This window comes from Schistocerca piceifrons, chromosome 7 (assembly GCF_021461385.2).
Source record: "Schistocerca piceifrons isolate TAMUIC-IGC-003096 chromosome 7, iqSchPice1.1, whole genome shotgun sequence".
NCBI lineage: Eukaryota > Metazoa > Arthropoda > Insecta > Orthoptera > Acrididae > Schistocerca > Schistocerca piceifrons.
Window position 1 is genome coordinate 402,506,735 of NC_060144.1, and position 17,658 is coordinate 402,524,392.

The window sequence follows — 17,658 nt, forward strand, 5'->3', positions numbered from 1 at the left end:
CTATTTCTCAGGACCTTCCATGTTTTCTGCTTCTTCTGTTGAGTGCAGTTGAGCAACGTCTCATTCAGGAAGCGGCAGTTTATGTGATCGCTCTAAGCATGTTGATACCAATGCCTACCAATTTTAATTGTATATTACAGCACTGAGGATGGTCACTAAATGACCGAAAATGGATTTTGCGGATAATAAAACAAAAAAAGTACGACCAGTGCTGATTCTCCTGCCAATTATATTGAATGTTGTAATGAGAGATTAAGACAGTGGACTTTTACTCCTGAATCCTCTGGCCTCAATTAAAATTTCTTAAATTGACACCAGCAAGCCTTGAGAATGTTTCTCTCTCTTTATTCATCCTGTTTGTGAGGACCTTCCATGTGTTCTGCTTCTTATGTTGAGTGCAGTTGAGCAACGACTCATTCAGAAAGCGGCACATTTTGAAAGTTACTAAAATATATCAAATTAAGTGTCACATGAGTTGTATTTAGTTTTCCAAGTGGGAGTTGCTCTAGTGTCTTTTTTCAAGAAATAGTAATTTTGCTACCCAGGTATGCACTATAATTTGATGATTGTTATCCCCACTATAATTTGATGATTGTTATTTCCGATTACCATTCACTTCCACACTATATTTTTTGCCCATTTACAATCTGATTTGTCTACAAAAATTGTCATTTTGTATAACAATACATGCAGATCACTTAGAAAGAGGAATACAGAATGTAGATAATGTAACATGGAAACAAATTTTGGTCTTAATTATGTACAGATAAAAGGTGCAGTCAAATGAAAATGAGACAGACTATAATAACAAGCACAATGCATATGTTGATAATGCAGATAGGTATGTATGTATAGAAGTGCCCTCTCTTGAGAATCAGGAAGGAACAATATGAACGTTCACCACAGTGCTGTTTGCCTGTTAGATGTGTTCGCTGTAAGGTCAGTGAGTGCATCCGACTTTGGTACAGAGTCCAGGAAGGAGGAACAGTGAGGTGTAGTGCAGTTTTTGACTGCAGAAATAGTGTCAGAAAGTGTAATTCATGCCCGAATGTCTGCTGTGTATGGGTAACACAAGTCATTGAAAGACAGCCATCAGCCAGGGTAGGTTCATCGTGTCATTACCCCTTCTGTCATTGATATGGTGGATGCCGCCATCAGAAATGACAGACGATGGAAGCCAGCCATCAGAAATGACAGACGATGGAAGCCATTCAGCTCACACAGGGAATCAGTGATGACAGAGCATCTGAAATCCTGGAAAATCTGTGCACAGTGGGTTTCCCACAGCCTTACAGAGGAGCATAAGTTGGACAGAATGTGGACATCACCGCAGCACCTGGAACGGAATCACAATGAAGAATATCGTTCCCTGTCCCATATTGTCATGAGAAGTAAGGTACAGTGTCATCATTTTTTGCTGGTGAACAAGCATCAGAGCCAACAATGGAAGCACGTTGACTTGCCCCTACTGAAAAAATCCAAAGCCATGCACACCAGCTCCGGGAAAGTCATGATGACCTTTTTCTTTGACTGTGTGGTCCTACTGCTCACTGATTGTCTAGAACACGGTGCCGCAATTAACAACAGCAGTATGTAGACACTTTGCAAAAAACTGAATTGCTCCAGCAACGCCAAATACCCAGGAATGTTGATGGATTGTGTCCTTCTGTTGCAGGATAAGGCCTGCCCTCATGTTGCCAAGGTTCTTCCAACTACCCTGCAGAAGTTTCACTAAGAAACCCTTACACATCCTCCATACAGTCGCTACATCTACATGGATACTCTGCAAATCACATCTAAGTGCCTGGCAGAGGGTTCATCAAACCACCTTCACGTTGTTGTTGTTGTTGTTGTGGTCTTCAGTTCTGAGACTGCTTTGATGCAGCTCTCCATGCTACTCTATCCTGTGCAAGCTTCTTCATCTCCCAGTACCTACTGCAGCCTACATCCTTCTGAATCTGCTTAGTGTATTCATCTCTTGGTCTCCCTCTTCAATTTTTACCCTCCACGCTGCCCTCCAATACTAAATTGGTGATCCCTCGATGTCTCAGAACATGTCCTACCAACCGATCCCTTCTTCTAGTCAAGTTGTGCCACAAGCTCCTCTTCTCCCCAATTCTATTCAATACCTTCTCATTAGTTATGTGATCGACCCATCTAATCTCCATCATTCTCCTGTAGCACCACATTTCGAAAGCTTCTATTCTCTTCTTGTCTAAACTATTTACCGTCCACTTGTCACTTCCATACGTGGCTACACTCCATGCAAATACATTCAGAAACGACTTCCTGACACTTAAATCTATACTCGACGTTAACAAATTTTTCTTCTTCAGAAATGCTTTCCTTGCCATTGCCAGTCTGCATTTTATATCCTCTCTACTTCGACCATCATCAGTTATTTTGCTCCCCAAATAGCAAACCTCCTTTACTATTTTAAATGTCTCATTTCCTAATCTAATTCCCTCAACATAATTCTCTATTATTCCAATTTCGTATAGCGCTCAGAAAGAACAAACACCTATATTTTTCCGTACGAGCTCTGATTTCCCTTATTTTATCATGTTGATCATTTCTTCCTATGTAGGTCGGTGTCAACATAATATTTTCACATTCGGAGGAGAAAGTTGGTGATGAGAATTTCATCAGAAGATTCCGTCGAAACGAAAAACGCCTTTCTTTTCATGACGTCCAGCCCAAATCCATATCATTGCTGCGACACTCTCTCCCATATTTTGTGATAATACAAAATGTGCTGCCCTTATTTGAACTTTTTTATGTATTCCGTCAGTCCTATGTGGTAAGGATCCCACACTGCGCAGCAGTATTCTAAAAGAGGACGGACAAGCGTAGTGTAGGCAGTTTCCTTAGTAGAACTGTTATATTTTCTAAGTGTCTTTAGTTAGCCTTCCCCACAACATTTTCTATGTGTTCCTTCCAGTTTAAGTTTTCGTATTTGTAATACCTAGTATTTAGTTGAATTTATGGCTTTTAGATTAGACTGATTTATCGTGTATCTGAAGTTTAATGAATGACCTCACACTTTTTGTTATTTAGGGTCAACTGCCAATTTTCTTACCATTCAGATGTCATTTCCAAATCGTTTTGCAATTTGTTTTGCTCTTCTGATGACTTTATTAGTCGATAAACGACAGTGTCATCTGCAAACAAACTAAGACGGCTGCTCAGATTGTCTCCCAAATCGTTTATATAGATAAGGAACAGCAAAGGGCCTATAACACTACCTTGGGGGACGCCAGAAATAACTTCTGTTTTACTCGATGACTTTCCGCCAATTACTACGAACTGTGACCTTTCTGACAGGAAATCACAAATTCAGTCACATAACTGAGACAATATTCCATAAGCACGCAATTTCACTAAAAGCCGCGATCTCTCTCCATGAGATTTCCTTATTTTTGGAGTCCTGAAGAAAGACATTCATGGCCATCGATTTGCTTCAGACAAAGATGTGCATGGCTGGGTACAATTATGGTTCCTTAGGCAACCGCAAACATTTTTCCATGAGGCGCTGACTGTCTTCTCTCATAGTGGAAAAAGTGTATTAACAGTTATGGCAATTACTTTTAAAATAATAAACAGCTTACTTTTTTTCCTACCTGTCTCTTTTTCATTTCACTGCCCATTATAGTTTGAAAATTTTATATTCTAATGCATGTTTCATCACTTTTATGGTCTCTCTCTCTCTCTCTCTCTCTCTCTCTCTCTCTCTCTCTCTCTCTCTTTCTAACACACACACACACACACACACATGAACACAAACGCCAATGTCCGCACCCCATTCCACTTCACACGTCATTTCACTCACGTGATTAGTATTACTCACTGCCATGCTCACTCAACCTTTTGTTCACTACTTCAATGTATTTTTCACATCTTAAATGCCCATCTAACTAGTATGCCAGCAACTTCATACAAGATGTTTGTTCACTGGTACAGTCCCATAATTCTAGGATTATATTGTTTCAAAATTTTGCTCTTTCATCTCTAAAGCTCACCCATACTGTTCTCATATATCACACTGCCATTGTCTATAACATGTTTCTGCTATTTCTGCCATCAAATAGACCTCCTGTACATCTGCTGTATTGTGTCTTTTGATGAAAAGACTAGTTTGATTTGCAAACAACACTGGCTCTGTTGTTGGCCCGTGAGGAATAAATCATTTATTAAAAAGAATAAAAGAGAACCTTACAGAGATTGTTGAGGTACTCCCTAGTTAAGTTTCCTGTATCCTGAAAAGTAACTTTTATCTAGTGCTATATTTCTATCATCTGTTGCCTGCTAGAAACATATTACTTCCACCAGTTGTAAGCAACTCCATAGGTACCATATTTTTATAATTTTCTAAGCAGTGGATCGTCATTGATCAGATCAAAGGCTTTAAATAGGTGTAGAAACAGTCAGTGGGGACACAGAAGCACTGGCTCTACCCCCCAATAATATCGCTGCCCTGCTGCATCAAGAACAACTTTATCTTTGCCAGATCAGTTCTCTGTAGTACATGTTCTGCGCTACACGCATTGTTTATATGCTGCGAGAATAAAAGTATTCGTAATATGTGACAGGAGTGTGACTGTGATTATTTGTCTTCATAATTACCATGCCTGCTCCCCACTACCTACAAGTCCACAGATTAATTCGTCTTGATTTACAGCATTTAGAACATGTTTTGAGAAGTCAAAGGCAGCTATATCAGTAGATTTTTTAACAATTTTCTGGGTTAATTAATATTGTTTCTTATTGAAAAAGTTACTTAACCTTTCATACATTACTATTTCATTTATTTTATAAAAAAGGTAGCTAATAGTGAAACTGTCTTTGTGTTTGTATGTCTTTTGTACCGCAATCAGTGTGAAGTGGCTTTAGTATTGATGGTTTTACATTTGTTGGGAATATCCTTGTACTAAATGACACATTGATTATATCATTTGAACTTTTTTAAAGGCCATGTCTTGGATATCATCAGGGCATGGTACGTTTTATTTTATAGTTAACTGATTGTGTTTCTCACTTTTTTTGTGTGTTTCTCACTTTTTTTGTAGCCATGGGATACAGAGACATAACTTTACATTTTAAGGACTTTCATAACATTATTTGGATAATTTAGGTTTTTATGCTCACCTACATTTCTCTTTTCACTTTTAATAGCACTGTTTGCTGAGATTTTGTGTCCATGGTTTATCGGTAAAGTTTAACCATGTATAACAGGAGAGAAACCCTTATTTATAAACTTTTTTTTTTTTTTGCTTTCTCTGTTTACTTACGTTGTTTCATAATTAGTAGTACCCAAGAAATGCTTGCGTAAAGTTCCTGATCATCACACTTTGCGCCAAAGTCCCAGTTTAAATGTGAAACCTCTCCACAGTGTGTCATGAAGTGAGGGCATGTGACACTGTTAATGGTGATCCGTCCATCAAATGGCATTAAGCTTGGCAGCACCCTTGGTGGTATTCAGAAGGAGTGGGCTATGTGCAAGCACCAGGTTTCACCTTCTCCTTTCTCTCATCATCTTCATTACATCACCATCACCATCATCATCATAAACAAAAACGGAAAACAGATAAAAGTGATGATAAACATTACACTACACTGATGCACTCGTACACACAGTGCATACATGTAGTGTTACAAATATTGTAATTTAGCATGTTGTGAATAAATAAACAAAAAATTATTAAAATTTGATACCTAAAATACATAGATATCATTTAGGGGTACTAGCTAAATCACAATGCCTGTTCTCAGTGATATCATATTATTATTTGTTCAGCAGTGTTTTGGTGTGTGTGTGTGTGTGTGTGTGTGTGTGTGTGTGTGTGTGTGTGTGTGTGTGTGTGTGTGTGTGTTTTCAAATTTTTGTTGTAAAAACTAAAAGAATAATGTTACAATCATACTCATCATCTTGTTCTTCAATGAATAGGAGAGAGACAAGAGGGAAGAACAGGAACATCTAAAAAAGAAAATGAATAAGAAAGAATTGAAATTACTGGAAGAAAGAAAGGATGTTTTGGATAACAGGCAGCAGGAAATCAGGCATAGAGCAAAAAGGTGAAGTTTATATGAATATAGTAGACCATTATACATAACTTCTGTGGACAATATACAAGCACTGTTTGTCATTATGCTTCAGCACATATTTCCCCTATTTATACCAAAATGTGTGTTTAACTAATATAGAGATACAGGTTATTTAACGTTTTACAAAGACTAAAAATCAGCAGTGAAAATTAAAGCAATCATTCTACATCTGACTTTTTGTCACTCTTCCCCCTCTCTTGGGGGAGGGGGGGGGGGGGTATTCCATGTAAGTTGTTCTGGAATTAAGAAGAGTTACTGAATTTTGATATACAGACCATCAAATGCTATGAAGTTGACCAATTTTGGACTTTAAATTTAAATATGTGCTTTTTGAGCCTTTCATTGTGTAATAACTCCTTGAGAAGGTTCTCAAGCTTTGCATCAGCTGGTGTTGTGTAAAGCGTACAGTATTTAAGTAAGACATCTGCTTCTCATCTTCAGGTATGACTGTGGGAAGTTGTAGTAGCTAACCAATTTATGCATTGGTTTTTCCATAAAAGTGCAAGACAGGAGGTGGGATTGTGACATATTTGCAGAGGACGTAGACATTCAGAGCCTCCTCCAACAGAAACAAGCCGCAGGCTCTGCACAGCCTAGCTGTCCTGACTCCGAGCCTCCATCGGTGTGATCTCATTGAGTTCTTCTCTCTTCAGCCAATGCTACCTAGTGCCGCAAATGCTGTTTCCGCATTTTGCTGAGATGAAATCTGGTGTCTCTGCTAATTATGGCAGTTGTCATATGTAATTTGACCAATTATTTAAAGACAGAATCCCAGAAGGCTTGTCCCTAGTTCATAGCAAGTTCCATATTAAGACAGTGGTCAGCAGCAGGAGTGGTCAAAATATGCGTAACAAATTACCTACTCAACAGTTACACACAATTTTAGCTCAGCAAAGTGTGGGAATTAGCACTGGCACCACTAAAACATTGTTGGTCACAGAGAAACAAATTCAACAAGATCACACTGATGAGTGATTGTGAATTGTGGTTTATTAGTCTCATTACAACATAATCAAAATCATTTGATTTAGGTACAGGAGAAATGTCAAAAGTAAATTTGCCGTAAACATAGAAAGCTGGTGTTTACATACAGCATCATAATAATTATACAATTTTGTTTTATATACACAAAAGGCAGAGATGATAATAATAATAGTATCTAAAAATCTAACACTAAATTACCCTAGCTCAAATTATCATGTCATCCTCTAAAAATTCTTCTATCAAATAGTAGCATTTCTCCCCCAGAACCTGATGTAACCTTATTTTTAGGCTCACTGGCATAACATTAAATATATTTTTGCCCATATATTGTCATCCCCACATTCTGTGGAGCCCGTTCATATAATTTCAATTTGTGTGTGGGATGCATAAAATTATTTTTATTTCTTGTGTTGTATGTGTGGTTAAAATGATTTTCCTCAAATAATTTTTGTCTGCCGTGTAGGAAGATGATAATTTCATAAATGTATATGAGGGGTACAGTTAGGATTTGCAGTTGTTGAAATAAAGGGCAAAAGATTCTGTTTTCTGTGCAGTACACATGTATCTGATAATTTTTTTCCATACCTTATTGCAGATTCAAAATAACTATGGTGTGCTATTTATCGTGTACTCATGTCGGTAGAATTTGCAAGTATCTGCATTGCAAATGCGAAACTGCTTAGTTTATTTGATAAGGAGTCAATATGTGTGTTCCAGTTCAAGTTCTTGTCCACATTTAGTCCTAGGAATTTGACAGTGTCAACTTCTTCCATAAGTTGCTTATTGTGTTGTATTTTAAGCTCTGCACATTTTGAGTGTTTGGTTTGGAAATGTACCATATGGGTTTTTGCAATGTTAAGTTTCAAACCATTTAGCTAGAGCCAGTTTTCTAGGGTATCCAGTGTGCTCACAATGGAGCTTGGAATGTGTTCTGCATCACCATTTTCAATTAAAACAAAAGTATCACTTGCAAACAGAATTGATGGGTAATTGATATTTGTGCATAAGTCATTTACATAGAATAGGAATAAGATTTGCCCCAAAATGGAGCCTTGAGGCACACCTTGTGATACAGTACTCCACTTTGAAAAATAATTCGCCACATTTGAAGTGTAGTTACCCTTTGTTTTCTGTTCTGCAGTTCAGTGTAAGCTATTTGAGAGCTATTGCCCTTAATCCCATATTTATCTAATTTGTAGATAAGCAAGGCATGGTTTACAGAGTTGAAAGCTTTAGTAAGATCACAGAACATATCAGCAACTTTACTCCTCTGGTCCAGTGCTTTGCATATCTTTTCAATAAAGTTATTTACTGCATCCAGGGTGTTTTATCCTGGTAGGAATCCAAATTGATTATTTACAATAATATCATTTTTTACAATAAAAATTTGTATCTGGTTTGCAGCTACTTTCTCAAACACTTTTGACAAGTTTGGAAGAATAAAAGTAAGATGATAGTTTCCTATGTCTTCCCTTGACCCTGTTCTTGAACAGAGGTCTGCCTTTGGCATATTTCAACACATCAGGAAAGCATCCCTGTTCAAAAGATTGATTAATTATTTTGGTTAGTGGAGGTGCTATTGTGTGATACACTGCTTTAATCACTTTTGTCGGTATCCCATCCCACACAGCTGTGTTTTTATTTTATAATGATAATATAATATTTTCCACATGCTTTATTGAGACTTTTTTAAAAATCTGTGAGATACTCAGCTCCTTGCTGGAGTCCAAAGAGGTTTACTTTACTCTGATACTCTACTATATCAACATTTGACTTTGCCTAGGTAGTTCATTTCTATTAATTTTAACACCTAACTCTGATTTGACAACAGACCACACTGTCTTTGTTTTACTTTTATGTTGTGAAATGAACTTATTGTTTGCCATTTGTTTGGCTGCTTTCACAACTTTTGTAAGGTTGCTTTATAACGTCTAACATATTCAGTAAAATATCTGTTTTTATTATATTTCAGTTGATTATGTAGTTGCCTCTTCCTAGCACTAGCAATTTTTATACCCAGAGTTATCCATTTAACTTTATCAGTGATTTTGTTACACGTGGTTCTAATTAGAAAAGTTTCATTAAACACCCCAGAGTCACTACTACTTGAAATACAGCTGTCATAAAGTCATTCAACCTTTTTAAACTTATTTCTAAATACAGTTAAATTTTTTTCATTGAAGTTCCTTTTCATAGAGCTTCTATTACATGGAATTTCCTTGTCAGTTTTTGGTAGTTCAATGAATAATGCACAGTGGTCAGAGATTCCTAGATCTGAGCAAAATTTATGGACATCTTCAAATACATAATTGGTTAGGATAGTATCAATACAGTTAGCTGACTATGCATTTACGCTAGTGGCTTACTTAAAGTTTACTTTGGTGAGGGCGGCTGGAATGGCCGAGCAGTTCTAGGCGCTACAGTCTGGAACCGCGCGACCGCTACGGTCGCAGGTTCGAATCCTGCCTCGGGCATGGATGTGTGTGATGTCCTTAGGTTAGTTAGGTTTAAGTAGTTCTAAGTTCTAGGGGACTGATGACCGCAGCAGTTAAGTCCCATAGTGCTCAGAGCTATTTGAACCATTTTTGTGTCAGTGAATTTGAACACATCATTGCTTTCACCTAGGATATTAATGTTGAAGTTTCCTTTTTCTTTGTTTAGATTTTCAAGGAAGCACTGAAATTTGGCCAGAAAAGCTTCAATTGCAGCTTTTTCTGGTACTCTGTAAATAGAAACTACTATGATATATTAGGTCCCTTAATTCGACACAGCAGCTCACGAATATACTATCTTCATTCTTATTACAAATTTTATATCAGAGTGAGTAAGTATGTAAGGGCCTCCATGTGATTTCTCATGTCTATAAAAGCTGTTTGCTACTTCAAAATTTTCGATTTTGTTAAGAATTTTAATACTATCACATGTAAGCCAATGTTCATTGAGGCAAATAACTTTGATATTTTTACACTGTGAAAGAATAATTTGTAATTCATCCATTTTATGACTTTTGAAAGTCAGCACATATTCCAGTGTATTATGCGGGAACATTCTTTCTTATTTATGATTTCAAGCAGTATTTTCTTTCTTGGGTATCATTCCGGTCTAGCTGTTCTTGTTACCAAACACTGTTTTTCATCCCCATCATTCCTGATAAGTTTCCCCCATTATCCAGAATTTTACGAGTATCAGCAATCATTTTACTAAGAATTTTCATCCTAACACAGCCACAGACAAGCTGGGTACGAACAACCCTTGCCCACAAGCATATGCTGGTGTCTGTGGCTTATGGCAGGCTTTCTTGCACAACACACGTGTCTGTGGCTCATTCCTCTGGCGGGAGGTTCTGGTTGTTGGCATCCTCTGCAGTGGCACATGTGGTTTTCTAGTGAACCAATGTATAAATTGGCCAATCTCCACAGCTCTCCACACTTGTACCTGAAGGTGACAGACCTTGTTGAAACACTGTACAGTTTCCACACCATTATCAGAAACATCCAAGAAACTTTCAAGTAGTATATGTGATACTGAAATAATTGGAAGTTGTCAGTCCTGGCATTAGTGATACTGGTGGAAAGACTGGCGACAGTCCTTTAATAAGCAACTATGGACTAAAGTTAATTAAATATCAGTAAGCGCAATTGAAAGCGAGATTCTTAAATTTGCCAGTTACATATAATAATCAGCTTTGTAAAAAGATATGAGAAATGTAGCATGACGGTTAACTTTAGGAAGTGAGAGTGTGTTATAATAGCAGATGGATGTGTGGCACATTGAAACTCGCCACAGGCACTGGGGTATTGTTTGAGTGTCTCTGTGGCTGTGTGAGTGAATGTGTGTAGTTTTACTACAGAAAGGGCAATAACTCAAAAGCTTGCACGAATACTGTGTGTTCTGTTGTGCATTTATATGTGCCATACATCAGTCCATTATAGGTGAATGGCTGATTTTCTCTTATTTTACGTATTATTCCATCCAGCACTTTTTATATCAGAGTGAGTAAGTATGTAAGGGCCTCCATGTGATTTCTCATGTCTATAAAAGCTGTTTGCTACTTCAAAATTTTCGATTTTGTTAAGAATTTTAATACTATCACATGTAAGCCAATGTTCATTGAGGCAAATAACTTTGATATTTTTACACTGTGAAAGAATAATTTGTAATTCATCCATTTTATGACTTTTGAAAGTCAGCACATATTCCAGTGTATTATGCGGGAACATTCTTTCTTATTTATGATTTCAAGCAGTATTTTCTTTCTTGGGTATCATTCCGGTCTAGCTGTTCTTGTTACCAAACACTGTTTTTCATCCCCATCATTCCTGATAAGTTTCCCCCATTATCCAGAATTTTACGAGTATCAGCAATCATTTTACTAAGAATTTTCATCCTAACACAGCCACAGACAAGCTGGGTACGAACAACCCTTGCCCACAAGCATATGCTGGTGTCTGTGGCTTATGGCAGGCTTTCTTGCACAACACACGTGTCTGTGGCTCATTCCTCTGGCGGGAGGTTCTGGTTGTTGGCATCCTCTGCAGTGGCACATGTGGTTTTCTAGTGAACCAATGTATAAATTGGCCAATCTCCACAGCTCTCCACACTTGTACCTGAAGGTGACAGACCTTGTTGAAACACTGTACAGTTTCCACACCATTATCAGAAACATCCAAGAAACTTTCAAGTAGTATATGTGATACTGAAATAATTGGAAGTTGTCAGTCCTGGCATTAGTGATACTGGTGGAAAGACTGGCGACAGTCCTTTAATAAGCAACTATGGACTAAAGTTAATTAAATATCAGTAAGCGCAATTGAAAGCGAGATTCTTAAATTTGCCAGTTACATATAATAATCAGCTTTGTAAAAAGATATGAGAAATGTAGCATGACGGTTAACTTTAGGAAGTGAGAGTGTGTTATAATAGCAGATGGATGTGTGGCACATTGAAACTCGCCACAGGCACTGGGGTATTGTTTGAGTGTCTCTGTGGCTGTGTGAGTGAATGTGTGTAGTTTTACTACAGAAAGGGCAATAACTCAAAAGCTTGCACGAATACTGTGTGTTCTGTTGTGCATTTATATGTGCCATACATCAGTCCATTATAGGTGAATGGCTGATTTTCTCTTATTTTACGTATTATTCCATCCAGCACTTTCCACTGTCGATATGCAAAAGAAACATAGGTGTGATTGAGTATGCTGTCCGAGGTGATGTTAGCAGTTGTCTCACTTTGCAGGCAATTCATCAGCATGCAGTAGCCGTAGAAAGTGCTGGCTTATGATTGGAACCAAACTGTGACTGGGTACCACAACATTGCACTCTGTTTGCAGCTAATGTTTAGAAATGTTGAATTAAGCATTATGACAGAATTCACATTTTTCTATTAATGAAGTTCTTGTGATTATGTTTCAGGGTAGCAGATATTTTAATTTCTTCCAGTATGTTAAATAAGATGCCTGGTTGTTCGCGATGCAAAAACTTTAAAATCACACTGTGTACCAGTCATAATATGACAAGTGGTGACAATGTATTCAACATGTGCTGTTCTAATACCACAGTATTATGAAATATACTGTTACCATATTGATACATAACATAATACATTTTGCTATAATATTCAGAACAATACCACAGTCTTGTACACATGTCCATTGCATTGCATGGGGAGGCTTTCTCAATAACATTTTCACAACTTTTTGAAAGAATTTGTATTTAGTGAATTCTTTGTTGTTTGCCTTTTGGCCTGCTTTTGATATGATTTGCAGCAAACAGCATTATTGATTTGTGCTTTTCATATTTCTGAAAGTAACGTGTATCTTGATACAGGGTCCCCATCAGACATTTTTGTGTACACTTATTCTGGCATTTGCGGATGCTGTGCACAGCGTATGAAACTGGCGAAAACAATAGATCTTAAGATGATCAGTTAAGAACAAAACCAGGACCAGTACAAAAATAAGTCCAACGATAACTGTATTAAACAATGTATTATGATTCAGTTACCAGTTGACAGCACACTGCAAAACAAAAAACTTTGTATCATATGACTACAGTATCAGTAAGTGAAAGTAAGTTAACTCAAACGAATATGTGGGCATAACAATTTGTATAGATATGAAATGCAACACTCACGTAGTTTCAGTCATATATAAAGCAAGTGCAGCTTAGGTTCATTGGAGGGATACTAGGAAAATACAATCATTCTACAAAGGAGATTGCATGCAAAATACTTGTGTGACAAATTCTAGATACTGTTCAGATATGTGGGACCACATTACTAAAAGTGGATATTGAACATGTACAAAAAGAGGCAGAACAGATGATCATAGGTTTGTTTGACCCTTGGAAGAGAGTCACAGAGATGCTAGAAACCCTGAACTGGCAGACACTTGAAGATAGATACAAACTCTCCTGTGAAAGCCTACTTACAAAGTCTCCAGAACCAGTACTAAGTGAGGAATATAGGAATGTACTACAACCCCCCTATGTATTGCTCCCATAGGCATCATGAACACAGGATCAGACAAATTATAGCTCCTGCAGAAGTGTTTTAGCAGTCATTCCACCCACACTCCATACGTAAATGGAACAAGAAGAAGATCCTACAAGTCATGCAGTGGGAAGTACCGTCTGCCAGGTACTTCTCAGTGGCTTGCAGTGTATAGATGTAGGTATACAGTGGTACATCAGTTTTCATAAATGCTATTGATTTGACAATTTTATTTATTCAAATGAAGAAAGAGGTGGGGGTTTGAGGGAGGGTTGGGGACCCGTGGCTGATGACTCAGAGGGAGGCAAATTACACGAGATAGGAATGCGGGAGGGAGCGGCAGCAGCTGCAGAGGATAGGAATGTAACACTTGGGCACTAGAGCCAATGAGTTTGTGCAATGCACAATAACAATGATGTGAGGGAGTGGATTAGAAGGGAGTGATATAACAGAGACTGTTGGGAAGAGGGTGGGTTTGCAAAGGGGCCAATGAAGCTTGAGGCCAGGTGGGTTCCTAACACACGATACAAAGTGAAGTAGGTGGAACTGGCTGCAGTCACAGCCTTTAGTGGTGCATTCAGGTAATTAAGTCATAATAAATGGAGAAAAAACATAACAAATCACTCTGGAAATACTGACTATATGACTCTAAAACTGAAAAAATCATTTTTCCCCGGTGTGTTCACAAGTGTTTTTGGTAGTGACAAATTGTTCAGATGTAGAGAAAATGTGTTCATCAGGGGTATAAGTGTAGGGGCAGGCCTTTTAGTTGGTTGTGTTGCTGTTAAGTTGTGAGGGTGGATGCTGGATGGATATAATGTAATGTCAGTAAGAAATTATCAGCAGGCCACAACTATTAGACAGTCAAAGCGGATATAAATTCAGTGGGTGCTCTGAAATCAAAAGCTGGAAGGTGTTAGGATAAGTTTGGCATTATCTCTGAAAGAACGTAAAATATAGATGAATTACACACTTTTTAAAATCCAGTTGTGATAACTTGGAAGACTCCCGAGATTTTTCAGGAGCTGTATGAATTCAAAGATGGAGATGAGATCAAGATGGCACATGCTGTAAGTGAGAGTATCAAGGAGATAGTCCTCCACATATTCCCATGTGTCAAGCATCAAGACAGTAAACCCATTACCTGCTGCAATGAAAATGATGGGAGTTGTTGGCTTTGCTATGGGAGAGATGAAGTTGAGTGTGGCACATGAATAATGAGATCAACAGTAATTGACCTATGAAATCTCTCCTATTATAGACAGGCCCGGCAGTGTTACCTGTTGCCTTAACATAGATCAATATGTACTACATATATGACAAAGAACATGAGATTTTAGACTGTCACAATCTTTGAGTATCTTCTTGGAAGTATTGCCACTTTTGTATCTTTCACAATTCAGGTATTTAATGCTTTTTCTTAATTCTGGAAAGAGTGTGGGAGAACGTTGAATAGCATTGAATTTCCCACGTGTTTCGTATTGACTGTACTGTTGTGTACTATATACTGAAAATACAGCAGAATTGTTCCATGATATTAAAAAAAATAGTCAAAAATATCAAATGTGTGAACCATCTTTCATAATTATCTGCAAACCCTGGAATGTGTAAATACTGTGGCTCATCATTTCATGGAGTTGTAGAGTGATGGATAGATGCACCGACACAAACTTGAAGATAGTGACAAAGTTTACAAACTTCAATTCTTTTTCAGAGCACAAAAAAATTACAGCTACATTGTTTCAGTGCTGTCGGTTCACTGATACCATGAGTAGTTGTCTTTTTTTGTCACGCTGTTTGTATTTCATCCAGAGTTTTTCAGTGGAGCAATGATCTGTCATCTAAGTTTTCTTAATGACAATATAGTCATCCTCCTTGGCAATTTTCCCACTTATTGTGTTAATAATACCCCATGCTGTTCGTATGCTAATGTGTGAAGCAGTAATTCAAATGCACTGTATTTATTCATAGATGTTTTAAAAATTGTTCTGAATATTATAGCAAAATGTAATATGTTATGTATCAATATGGTAACAGTATATTTCATAAGAAAGAAGACCTTATGGATTCATGCGTTTTGTAGCTTTCTTTCAAATGTAGTTTAACTGAGTGTCATACATAAGACAATAACTTGATGTGCAGTCAGCCACTGTTACCATCCCTATCTGTGGATAGTTCTTGTTATTTTCCATGGTAGTAACTTTGTGTATGAACTGTAATATGCATAAAGCAAAATTTATGAACTTATAAAAGTCTATACTTTGTCAGTGTTCTTATCAAAATTGTATTCCATTCAGTGAGTGCTGTTATTATGATATGGTATCCTTGCAGTAAAAAATCAGCAGAGAAACTGGCAACAGTTCCAAACATGCAGCAGGTGGAGAGCCATAGTGACACAGGCCAAATACTAGACAACAAAAGTTCTTGTGTCACAGAAGGGGACACAAATGAAGAGCAAGGACAGGTGACTGTGACTTCAAGCAAGTCACAAGAGAGCTCTGTCAGCAGCAAGGACCAAAGTGTGCAAGTTGGAAAACCAGGCTGGAAGGTCATCAGTGTGAGTAATATTTTATATTTCCTGTTTCAGAAGAAGGAGGTGGAGGAAGAGGGGCAATGGTTTGAGGGGGGGGGGGGGGACTTTAAATGATTATAATGATTGTTACAAGTTTATCCAAGAAGTCTAACCAGAAATATTTCTCTGATTCCTGTCTCAGCGTAATTATGTAGTCAAGTTTCACTTCAGGTGTGGTTTTTTTTGTGTGTGTACGGTACACCTTGTACTTCAGTGAAGAATCAAAAATTGACAGAAGAGATGGAGAGATGGGATAATGAATCCTGGTTGTTTTGTATTAAGATTCACTTCGTTTAATAACTATCAGAGAAGTAGATACTTGAGGGATGAAAGGTAGATGTGAAGTGGAGGGGGGTAAGGAGGGAGACAAGAATAGTAGAGGCAGAAGATTTTGATATGAAGGGACAAAATACAGAACATAGAACACCTAGGTAATGAGGAGCAATGAGTGAGATTTAATTTACAAACACATTTAAATGCCAAACCGCACACTATCATAATCTTGGTATGAGACTCTGACAAGCAGGTGTTGTACACTGTAAATTGAATTATTTTCAAAATATTTGGTTTATTGCACTTTGAATATGAGCTTTGATTAATAAAGGTAAAATAAAAGCAAGAGAAAAGGTATTTAACTTATGGAATCGGAACAGCCAGCACAAAAGAACTTTATTTAATTAAGTAACTAGTTGTAAGAGACTGAAGTTGCATAGAAAGTACTGTAAAGTATTTCATTATGTCATCGAAAGGGCAAAAAACAAGCACTGTCCACAGAAAATAAAAACTCAATAAAGGAAAATCAATATTCCACATTATGTAACAGAAAATGAATAAAAACACTTACACAAATCATCCTCATTTACTCAATGGCTCATCTGAAAATGGAATGCAATCTTTGCACACCAAATTCAGTGAATTGTTCTTATCAGTGCAGGAAGAATAAAGGAGTTGTACATTGCATGCATTGCTCTAGTGCTCTCACCATGACAGAAAACACAATGTAACATTAATGAGATGTATCTGTGATCTTTTGTGGCAACAGAGGTGCCATAATGCAGTGAAAATCAAAGTGTCCTCTCCATCCACCTGTTTCTCATCCTTCACCAGTCATCCAGCTGTTCATTCTGTAGCTCAGGACTGAAGTGTGTTGCCCATAACCAGACAGCTGTGTCCCAGCTATTTGTGCACAAGAGTAAGAGTAGTTAGGTCTTCCTACATATCCACACTAACAAGTTAGTCCCTTGGTGTTAAAACCCTGTATCTAATACTTGGATACATGCCATGACACCAAGCAGCCAGTGTGCTACACTTCGCATGTTCCTCATCCTGTCTCAGCCTTGTGGGGTGTCCCTGCTGTGGGGTGGACCCACCCACCTTGTGAATATTACCACCTCCTGCCTCTTCTCCAGAATCCCAGCACCTGCTGCTAGACTTTCCTGTGGTGTTTCGCTGCCACAATGACTTCACCACCAGCTGTATGTAGTACTTGGTTATGCGCCATGGCACCAGGC

General features: G+C 37.8%; 1 protein-coding gene across 2 annotated transcripts in view; it reads left to right on the forward strand.

The window, feature by feature from the left end:
* LOC124804781 overlaps nucleotides 1-17,658 on the forward strand; it is a 157,121-nt gene that overhangs the window by 97,269 nt on the left and 42,194 nt on the right. For both annotated transcript variants that reach the window (XM_047265106.1, XM_047265107.1), the window contains 2 exons: nucleotides 5,945-6,072; nucleotides 15,907-16,132. In XM_047265106.1, the coding sequence (XP_047121062.1) occupies nucleotides 5,945-6,072; nucleotides 15,907-16,132 (354 nt within the window). The remainder of the gene's footprint in view (nucleotides 1-5,944; nucleotides 6,073-15,906; nucleotides 16,133-17,658) is intronic.